The sequence below is a fragment of the Papaver somniferum genome, chromosome 5 (genome assembly GCF_003573695.1).
Source record: "Papaver somniferum cultivar HN1 chromosome 5, ASM357369v1, whole genome shotgun sequence".
NCBI lineage: Eukaryota > Viridiplantae > Streptophyta > Magnoliopsida > Ranunculales > Papaveraceae > Papaver > Papaver somniferum.
The window spans coordinates 190,208,906-190,220,202 of NC_039362.1; the positions used below are offsets into that span (position 1 = coordinate 190,208,906).

Genomic DNA, 11,297 nt, shown 5'->3' on the forward strand with positions numbered 1-11,297 from the left:
CATCCTGTTACCTAAAGTACGCGTACCCGCAAGCATACTAATGGAAAGTTCACGTCCATGAATTTCTGCCGAGTTTGAAAAGCAAACCAAACTCAAATCCGGTTACTTAAGTACGCATACCCGTACGCATACTTAAGTGGTTACTTTCTAAAATCGGTTGTGTACATGAACCTAAATATTTATTAATAAGGAATGCAATATTTGCAAACCGTGGCTATAATGTTCATGTATTGATTCGAGTTAATCAAATCGATTTTGATTCAATTGTGTTCTTGTATAATTCTATGAGAATATAACAATTGAAAAACTCTTTAACTAGTTTCATTTGAGTCATTTGAACTAGTTATGGTTAAGATGAATAAAATTGAGTAATCATATGGATAACCTCGGTTAACTATTTGTGAACCAACATGGTGTACACGTTTAGGTACAACTACATAAACCTAAATGAGGGTACATTTCATTTGTTTGTAACAATCTAAGTTCGATCTAACGGTTGAAAGATATTAGCTTGGCTGAATCAGGTTTTTCATCTAACGGTGAATATTGAATGCTTTGTTACCAAGGTAACTTGGATTACAAACCCTGATTTGAAAACTATATAAAGGAGAACTCTAGCAACTGGGAAAACTAATACCCACACCTCCTTTATGTTACTAGTTGCATGAGTAGAGTCGATTCTCCTATAACCTTAGGCTTCTTCTCGAGACCCTGTAGGTTAACGACTTGAATATTTCATTGGGATTGTGAAGCCAGACCCAACTATTTTCTTTATAGTTGCGTGATCTGATCTTGCTGTTTCTATTGTGATTGATTGCACTCGTAAGATTGGATTGAGATTAATTTCTCCGATAGGAAAGATAGAAAAGTAGTCACAAACATCTTCGTCTCATTGTTTGTGATTCCACAATATCTTGTTTCGCTAGTCTATTAAGATTATTGTGAGGTCATTGATAATACTAGACTGTTCTTTGGGAATATAAGTTCGGTTTATCAATTCGTTCATGTTCATCTTGATTTATGAAAAAACAAACCAAAAACTCTTGGGTATTTCTGTGGGAGGCAGATTTATTCAATCATATAGACATTTCTGTGTGAGACAGATTTGTCTATCAAGTCTTCGACTTTGGGTCGTAGCAACTCTTAGATGTGGGTGAGATCAACTAAGGGAATCAAGTGCGTAGTATCCTGCTGGGATCAGAGACGTAAGGAGCGCAACTGTACCTTGAATCAGTGTGAGATTGATTAGGGTTCAACTACAGTCCAGTCCGAAGTTAATTTGTAGTAGGCTATAGTCTGTAGCGGCTTAATACAGTGTGGTGTTCAATCTGGACTAGGTCCCGGGGGTTTTCTGCATTTGCGGTTTCCTCGTTAACAAAATTCTGGTGTCTGTGTTATTTCTTTTCCGCATTATATTTTGTTATATAATTGAAATATTACAGGTTGTGCGTTGAGATCAACCAATTAGAATATCCAACCTTTGGTTGTTGATTTACATTGATTGACACTTGAACATTGGTGCCGTTCAAGTTACTCCTCTTATATTTAATCGGGCTCGCAGATTTCTATTTGCTGATTGCGGATTGAATTAAGAGTCAGAGATATTAAACTCTTTGATATACTTTACTATAGATTGAGTCTGACTGTCTAGTTGATTCTCTAGAAAGTGTATTGGAGTAAGTTCTATGAGATTTCCAAACGAATTGTTGGGTGTGGTTGTTAGACCTCCGCATTTTCATCTTTCGATTCCAACAGAAAGGTATTCAAGGAGATTGCAGAATTAGGAAGACCCATGCATATTACATGCGGAAGTTTCTAACAATTAACATAATTACAATAATGTGGAAGTGTTAGGAGAGTGTCTTATCTGTTTACTTCATAAGATTTTGATAAGTTTACATATGGTAAATGTAGGAATATATGAAGTGAATGAATTGCGGACGAAACACTTCACAATTACGAATGAGTATATTGTCGAAACAAGTGCTTTTAGCATAACATACGACTTCCAAAATGATTAACTCTTTTCAGTACTGGCGATTCCTTAGTTTATCATGGCCCAAATCGTAAGAGAGGTACTTGGAACAGGCATTATAAACGGTGCCGAAAAATATATGAGTAGCCTAATACTCCCTCCGTCCCACTATTAAGTGACATAGTTTAAGTTTACACAATTTTTAAGACAAGCAAGGAAAGAGTATTTTTAAGCATTTTTTTACAATTATACTCTTATGGATAATAACTAGTGAAATTTAGAATGATTTATCTCTCAAACTACTCCACGGATGCTCGCAAACTTCATACCATTGAAAAACATTTTATAACACCTACGTAAAGAATATAAATATGCCTATCAAATTATGCATATTTCTTATATTTTTATAATTAACTAAAAGGATAATTTTAGAAATACCTCCTTGTTTAGTGATATAGATCACTTATTAGTGGGACAAAATGTAAAATCAAATATGTCACTTAATAGTGGGACGGAGGGAGTATCATTTAAATCTGATACTTATTATTAAGACATCAAGAGAAAAGGACATAGGTAAAATAATTGATGGCTACATCAGCGTTGTCATAACTTATGCACCTCGAACCTATTTTTATATTTCCGTTATTATCAAATATGATATCTTTCACATTTGAATATGAAATGAGTTTTTTTATACGGAAAATGGGTTATTTGTCCAAATATTTTTAAAACATGGTTCTAATGGACGAGTAAAAATAAGTATGGGTGAAATGGACACCAAATAGCAAGGATGAAACTGGATTCATCCTGGCTTAAACTTAAAAAATAGCAAGGATGAAACTGGATGCATCCTGATGTAAATTAAAAATATGAAAAAGTATTTGAAAATGGGTAGGATGAAACTGTTTACATCCTGGCTATTTTTACATTTTTGTCCATTTAAACAATATCAAAATCTAGATGTCTTTTTCATCCAGGAATTATTGATTTTGGTCTTTTTAACCAATTTTATGTTTTTTATATTGATTTTGTTTGAAAGTTATTTAGTTGTAAGAGTTTCTCCATTGGTTGTATCTGAAAAATAAAAGTGTTGTGCCCTATAAGGTTGGCAAATAAATTCTTTCTAAAATTCGTCCCCAACATACTACTTCAGAATGACGTGACAATATTTTTAAGGAAACATCATCTTCTCTCTTATAAAATCCCTCGACAATTATTAATTAAAAAGTTTCCATTAAATCATAAAAACTCGTTATACTTCATATTAAATTAGAATCATTGAATTTGATCATATTCATTCTCTTCGGTACAAATGTATATAGTCATGAAGTTGTTGGATATTAAGATTAACAATATGAATTCAAAATTTGCCCGCCAAGAAATCCTATCCTTGGTGGTACATTACATTAGAATGAATTAGATCTAGTAGATTCTAGTTTAATTACTGTATTTTTTTGTTTCCTTCTAAACTCTATTCAAAGAGTTGGCTACTGTCTAAGAGCGGACTTAAAATTTAAAAATGCACACAAAAATCATAGCTGTTAATTGAAAAAAATAAATAAGAACACAGTTCCTATTATAATTTTTGGTACTTAGCAGGTTGTTGGTCAAGTGGCAAACATGGGATTACAATGATAAAGTTTGGGTTAAATTGAAAATCTTTTGACCACATGGATTGTTAAAGGTGCTAATATGGATACCAGATTACCGAGGATGCCACCAAAATTCCATATAAATAAATTTGAAAGTGTTAACTTTTCCCAAATATATATCGACTCTGGTGCCGCCCGGGTAGTCTGGTACCCATTAGCGGCCATGGACGGTAACTTTTAGATCACCATGTAAGTTTAGGTCACACGGGAAATTTACAAATTTTAGGCCACCAAGCAGACGTTTGGTCAGTCATGGGTTACAATTAACATGGGTAGCTCATTAGAGGGCCCAGTTGTTATTACGTGTTCTTCAAACCTCAAGGCTCAGGTCGTGGCAAGGTAGGAGGTTCAATCCCTCGGTCTAGAACATAAGTCATATACTGACTCAAATATCAAGGTCACGGCCAGGGCAAGGTTCAATCCCTTGTTTTATCTAAATTTATTTACAAGGGCAACGTATTCTCCTCAACCAAGGCTAAGGCACTCAACTGCTCGACAAGGATTCTAGCTAAATTTTACACTTTTTAAACACTGACATGTGCAAGAAGCTGCAGGCCTGCAACCAAAATCCATGTAAAATAGACTGCCTTTATTCTTAACCGGAAAAACAATAAGTATCCACCCAACGTATGACTGCAAGTTTAAAAAAAGATGACTTTGGCGCTCCTTAAGCGTCAAATGTACAAAAAAAAAAAAAAAAAAAAAAAAGTATGTCTCGTGGTGGAGAGATTAGTATGATCTTTAAACTTTACTAGCCACCCCTCGAGGTGTTCGAAAATTGAATAGGGTGGGAGCTGGGAGAAGTCTTTATGATTTTTGCATATTCAGTCTCGATTCATAAGTCTGATGATTCACTGCGTAATTTTAGTTGTTTTACGTGTTGAAAAGATTTTGTTTGCCAAAACTGGACCTTCCATAGAGGATGGTTCATGGAACCTATTACCTATAAGATAATGCGTTGCAGGAAAGGGGATTCTCCAGCTTATTGTCTAAACTACTTGCCAAAATTCTATTCCCAGTTCACAAAATACATTTTTTTTTGGAGTTTTACATCCCTGTCAGAGTTTACAAGAAGCAGAAATTTTCTCAGAAGAATAAGAGATGCCAACAATGCCAGCAAGTCTCCCAGAAACGATCGAGGAAGATATCCTGTCTAGATTGCCAGTAAAAACACTAATGCAATATAAGTGCGTGTGCAAACCCTGGTACAGTCTTATCCATAGCCCCTATTTCATCAAAATGCACCGTGATCGTGGTACGGATAGCACTTTTCTTATGCTTTATTACTGGTATGATAGTAATGACAGTGCTGCACTGTACTCAACAGAGTATAATTCATTATCTTCAAAATTATCATCATCAACATGCACTACTCCTCCTCTTGCCGAGGCTGTCAAGATGGATTACCCATTGGTACCTCCAAATTATTTTCTTCTTTCAGGTTCTTATGATGGTTTGTTGTGCTTACAAACTGGTATGCTACCTGGTAGCACCGCGGAGGCCATTTTCCTGTCCAGAAAAGGAGTTTGTTAAAGGAAACTTAGATGGTTCTTATATGTCAGAATCTAGGAAAGGAAGCATCGGACTGATCATTCCTGATTCTACAGGAAATGCTTAGGAGATAAATGTATTAACGATGAGGAGGTCTGGAGGCGGATAAGGAATATGAGGATGGACATTTTAAGTGTAAAGCATTGGACTGGTTGGAGAAACTTGGTTTTGTTAAAGCAATCTTTTAATTGGACTGTAAAGCTGTTGTGAAATCTGTTAATGAGCAGGAAATACAGGCTCACTAAGGCAATCAAAGTGTGGTGCAACAAGTTAAAATGAAATTTAATAGTAGTAAACTTTGGTCCTGCAAGTTTATACACAGACTCGCTAATAACAAAAACAGCTAGAAAAGATGCAAGTAGTTTTCCAGATTATATTACGAAACAACGGATAAAAGAAGATCAGTGTATTTTTTTTTTTGAAGCATGCATATATTAAAAAAGGAAACGAAAGAGATATTACACTAGGGCATTTAATGCCCCTAAAGTCATTTAAAAGAATTTGATTGATGCAAGCTGGGATTGCCCTATGTCAAATTGTGGTGGAGTAATTTCCTGCTTGGCTTTCATCTACTGTGTAGTTTGCTAGTCCGTCTGCTGCTTGATTTCCTTCTCGATAGGTGTGTAGTATGTCGCAGTATGGGATTTGTCTCATTCGATGTTTTATTTCTGCAATCATTTCTAAGATATACCAAGGAGCATCCGTTGGAATCTTGATTAGGCGCATTAGATTTTATGAGTCCATTTCAAACAACACTTTATTCCATTGTCTTTCCGTTGCCGTTCAAGTTGCTAGCACCGATGCCCATGTTTCGACTGTGATGGCGTTTGTTATTCCTAAAGTTTGAGCAATGACCATCACAGTTTGAGCATTGGAATCCCTACAAATGAACCCCGCTCCCGCGAATCCTGAGTGTCCTCTAACAACTCTATCCCGAAAAACAGTGTAATGGTTTAATTTAACAAAACTAGTCGTAAAAACCTCGAATAAAAAAATTTAATCAATAAATTTAATCAATAAATTTTCTATGAGTACCCACACAAAAGAAAAAAAGGAGGAAAAAAAAAAGCTCAGGGTACACCTGGCGAGCAAAAGAGGCACGCACCCTGGCTAGATTGGCCCGGCATGTCAATGGTCGTAAGGGGAGAAGTCGGTGTAACTGGGGCTTTGTTCATCTCTTAAACCCTAATGGCCTAATCCCTCCCCCCACTCTCTCTGCTCAGTAAAATTCAAGCTGTTCTAGCCCTAAATCAATCTCAGATGCCCGATCATGTCTAAAGAATTTGTTTCAGAGATTCAATTTCCAATCGAACATGTATCGATTCAAATGTTAGTTCTTCTATAGAAATCAAAGAAAAAGTTTTGGATTTGAAAGAAAACCAAAACCCAGAGAAAAACGGAGTTGAAATTACCGTAGTCGATAAAGAAGTGGTAAAAGAAGATCAAATATTATCCAGGGGTTTCGAAGCAAAACCTAATCCCGAAGAAGAAAATAAAGGAAATCAAGAGATTTTTGAGAAGGGTTTAATAGAAGATTCAGTTAACGATTCAGCAAAAGAGGTATGTTGCCAGGTTCTAGATTCTATGCCTATTATGTCTCAATTTGTGAATTCTACTCCTGATATGGATTCTGAAACCTTGTTTGAATGTCAAGATAATAGTAGTAATGAAAAGAAAGAAGGGGTCTTTCAGGTACAGGATGCAATTACTGATGATGACCAGATGATTTTCGTGATAGAAAGACCAGATTTTGTTGCTCCCGATTCACTTTTAGCATCTCAAAATCCTCAGCCTGATTGTGGGGTATGGGAAGAATCCTCAGCTCAGGTAGTAAAGAAATGGTGGCTCACACCCGAACTGACATTGCTAATGGAATGGGTTCTATTGGTATGTGTAATTTACATAAGAAATGTTCCAAGAGAAAATTTACAGAAACAAATTTGAAGAAGAATGTGTTGAGTACGTTTATTAAAGCTAAGAATGTTTGTGAAAATAAATCAGATGGAAGTAAGCGAAGGTATACGAGGAATGAAATGGAAGAGCTGAGATTTGAAAATTCGGATCAACAACGCCAGATATGGCGAGAGATATACACTGGGTTGGGTCCTATTATAGCCAAAGAACTTAATTGTTCAGCAGAGGATAGGCAGAAAAGTAATGCCAACACAGTCAAACGAAAACAGCGTCGTCGCAAACCCAAGCAGCATAACCAACAGCTGCAGCAGTCACAGGAGCATCACCAATACCAGCAGCAACACCAAAAACACCCACAGAAGCCTCACCAACAAGCTGGAGTGAACGTAGAGAATGCCTCAATTCTGGGCATGTCTTGTTTTCTGATCTTTTATTTATATATATATCTAATTTCTATTACTGGATGTTTTTACTTTTTACTTGTTTTCATCGTCTATGATGCATGTTTATTGCATTTTTGCTTGTTTTGTTAAATGTTGTTATCATACTAATTGAACAATCAAATGATATAATAGATGATGTATGTTTTTTGCTACGTACACCAAACAGATGTGGTTCATGCCTGGCACATGATAACCTATTGAGTGTGTGATTGGATACGAGCTTCTTGCTCTATTAAGTTCAAGCAGTTTAGAGGTTCATCACATCTAGACGGTAGGATTATGGCACATCTTACAAAACCCTTTATCTGTTTGTCAACATGGAGGGCGAAGTATTAGTATATGTGCTGTCCCGCAGTCCTGAGTCCTGTCATTCAGGTTTCACTGAAAAAATTAGACAGAGCAATGGCGTGAATCGTGATTAGTAGGATTTTCAGACCTCACATCTGTTTTTTCTCTCTGTTTTTTTGTGTCTTTGCTTCTTCTCTGCTTAGTGTCTACCAGATTGTGTCAATTTGATGGGTTTCCTTTCTATTCACAGGTGCTGCCACTGCTATGGGGAGACCAATCCACTTGCGAATCAACATGAAGAATAGCCGAAAAAAGTGCAACGTCCCTTATGTTCATTATATACTAGTATGCCACCCCATAAGTCATTAGACTCAACCATCTAGGCAGATACAACCATAGCTAGTACGTGCACATAATATGCTTACTATTGGCCATTTTAAGCTGACTTGTGGAATATTATACATTTCGATTGTACAACATTGTGAAAAACTGATGATAGATGTTGATGAACTCATCCATGTGAATACATGTATTACAGACTTGAATAAACAATTCCTTAAGCGCGTTCTTTCAAATCCTTTGCCCAAACTTTATGAATATGCTTTGTTTCGATAGGTGAATTACTATCAGTATCATGTTTGGTTTGTTTTTGTATCCATTGTTTGGTTTGTTTTGCATCTCAATGTTTGGTTGTATGTCATTCTTATTATGGCTGGTTCTTCGTCATTGCTTAAAATGGCTGGAAATTTAATGATTTGATACACAATTGCAGGTGTAACAGGTTGCTCTCAAATTATGGAGCTTAACATGGAAGAATATAGCTTAGGTGAAGAGCATTCTCGGATTATGGACAACACCTTTGTTGTTTGTGATGACCATGATGATGGAGGCACATACTATGAAAACGAGGAAAGTGACGATGAGTATGATAGCATAAAAAGACCTGCCTTTTATGTTGAAGGAGATCCTGATTTTGATTCTGGCCCCTCAGAGGATGGATTAGAGTATCTTAGGCGTGTCAGGTATTTTTTCTATATTAATTATTCTGAATTAAAACTCTATTTTCGTGTCAACCAGAGGTCCAGAACTAAATATTAAGAAAAAGAAGCAATATAGATAGTCTCATGGAAATACCCTGAAAAATTGGAATGATTTTAAAACTTTTGTTTTTGTTAAGAACACTCTGAAAATTGCAACTGTTCTGAACTTCTTTTCCCTTTTTTGTAGGTTTGAAGCTGCACAAATTCCGGATGTGAAAGTCGTAAAAGTTGATAAGAGTAAGCTGGACAAGGAACAAACAAAATATATGCCTGAGATACCTGATATTGCTAAGTGCCCGCCTCACTTACAACCATCCAAAGAGTGGGAGAATGCATTTCTTGCTGACTTTTCTGAGCTCAGACAGGTAAGAAACATATCACGAGTCTCTTATAGTTGATGCTGATTCACCTAAAATCTACACAAAACCCCGACCAGACATCTTAAACTTGTGAGAAGGAACAGCATTAGTAGTTCTAACTTTTATATAAACATGGAATCCAAAATGGATGAGTCTTCAAAGCACTTCCACGAGTCCAAAGACCATGTGAACCTGAATTTCATTTCCTAACACATCCTAAAACTTGATAAAGTCAACTGAATTATAGAACGGAGATGTTCATATCATCGATCCAAAGACCCAGCCACACCCGGGATTTAGAGTATGATATATTTTATTGGCCAACCTTGAATTAGTTTACAACAAATGATCTTGAACCAAGACCTGATCACCAAAAACATACACTGTTAGTTAGATGTATTTTCAGCAAGGATCACAACTAACCCTTTGTTAGCCAAAATAAAACAAGATATTTAGTCTGGCTTTTGAATGGCCAGACAATCAATCTTGCAAACACAAATTGGGGTACTTAAACATATGACAGTCAAAAAATTTAGTGTGGCTTTTGAAATCATTGTTTTTTAGCTGGTCGACCAGATTATTTCATGGTAAGCTGCTTCCACCTTCCGACTTTATATGTTTGAGCATCCCCTTTTAGACCTATCCGGTTAACCAATTAACTAAGAGCTGCTACCGTAGCTAATGCTTTTTCATTCTATTTGACTCCACAGAAGTTATGTAGACCTTTTATTTCTCTGATGTGAGTTGATCCTGTGTCAATAGAAACATGCTTATGCTTACCAAATTTCTATTTATGCAGAGTTAGAATAGATTAAATAGTATAGAAGAGTGATTTTGTTGAACCGCAACTGTGAAATTAACTTAGGCATGGTGATCGGTGCTTTAGGGCTCGGCAGGTTCTGTTTAATTGATTCATTTTATTGTTTCTAAGAGACACCCATTCAGTCATTGTTTTTTGTCATTTGAAGTGACTCAACGGAGTTGCACTTTTCATTTTAAACCGACAACCATACCTGTGCACTTGTAATGAATGTATTTTACTGAATTTCAGGCTCTGCCACATCTTGAGGGTTCGAAGACCTTTCAACCCATGTCAGTTGCTGATGTAGATGATGCCTCGCGGTGTTCTCGCGATCCAACAGTATCTGTAATTCTTGGAATGGATGATGTGGCACGTGTTTCAATGCTCAAAGGGTGCATCAACTCCTTTGAAACAAAAAGCAGTTTGTGCAGGAATGACTGTGCTTGGTTATTCGCTCTATTTGTGGCTGTGGGTATCCCCTTGAATGCAGACACAACTGCTTCTGTACGAAGTTTGCTTCGGAAGTGTGCAAGTTTAAGGGCAGGGAAGTTAGAAGCTGGTGAGGACGATGACGAGGTTGTGATGTTGAACATGTTAGCTACAATCTGTGGGAGGTTCTTTGGGCAGTTGGACTGAACTATTGAGTTTGTTTTTTTTCCTTTCTGTGGGCGCGTGCACTCTGGGGGGTTCACTAGTTATGACTATTAGTCACTTTCACTGTTTAACTCTTGAGAATGTTCACCAAGCAGGGCGATACAAAGCAAACACCATCTCTCAAGTTTTTGTGTACCTAAATTTAAAAAGACTGCTCAGCGGGAATCAATTAACTTTAATACTATTGTTAAACATTGTCACTGTATTACTGTAACGTAATGTCTTTGGTTGATTATACTACGGATCTGAATTCGAAATTTATCATCACCAAACTTTTTTATTGATCAAAAAATAAACAAAACGTTAAGTCGTTAAGTTCACCTTTTCTCTCCATTTTTTAGCTATCATAAATTCTTTATGCTTAAAAGAGCTGCAAAAGAAAAAAAAATGGGGTACGAGAGCCCTTGAAACAACTAAAAGGAACAAAGAACCGCCTCTGATAGACCCTTCACTACACGTTTCCTGAGGAGTGGGTCCCATTGGGACCCACCTCAAAAGAAGAAAAGAAAAAGTTTTGTGAGAGACGATTTTGCCATTATTTCCTTCCCTGTTCGTTTAGAACCACTGCTAAAATAATTGATTGCCCTTAAAACAACTGTTCTAAAACAATTAAAATAGT

General features: G+C 36.4%; 1 protein-coding gene across 3 annotated transcripts; it reads left to right on the forward strand.

The window, feature by feature from the left end:
• Positions 1 to 6,362: 6,362 nt before the first annotated feature.
• LOC113284059 lies at positions 6,363 to 10,954 on the forward strand. Of its 3 annotated transcripts, none has more exons than XM_026533457.1 (5): positions 6,363 to 6,738; positions 6,833 to 7,500; positions 8,596 to 8,845; positions 9,051 to 9,228; positions 10,274 to 10,954. In XM_026533457.1, the coding sequence occupies exons 2-5, from the start codon at positions 6,984 to 6,986 to the stop codon at positions 10,658 to 10,660; spliced, it is 1,332 nt and encodes a 443-aa protein (XP_026389242.1). In that variant the 5' UTR covers positions 6,363 to 6,738; positions 6,833 to 6,983; the 3' UTR covers positions 10,661 to 10,954. The 3 variants fall into 3 exon arrangements, with proteins under 3 accessions (XP_026389242.1, XP_026389241.1, XP_026389243.1); XM_026533456.1 differs by having other exon boundaries at positions 6,871 to 7,500; XM_026533458.1 differs by having other exon boundaries at positions 6,363 to 7,065; positions 7,180 to 7,500; positions 10,274 to 10,953.
• The last annotated feature ends 343 nt before the right edge of the window (positions 10,955 to 11,297 follow it).

What these genes read in the sequence shown, in the direction of transcription:
- LOC113284059 (XM_026533457.1), top strand. Translation starts at nt 6,984, where the DNA reads ATGGGAAGAATCCTCAGCTCAGGTAGTAAAGAAATGGTGGCTCACACC. An exon ending in GAGTATCTTAGGCGTGTCAG is followed by an intron (nt 8,846 to 9,050) that starts GTATTTTTTCTA and finishes CCTTTTTTGTAG; the next exon opens with GTTTGAAGCTGCACAAATTC. An exon ending in ACTTTTCTGAGCTCAGACAG is followed by an intron (nt 9,229 to 10,273) that starts GTAAGAAACATA and finishes ACTGAATTTCAG; the next exon opens with GCTCTGCCACATCTTGAGGG.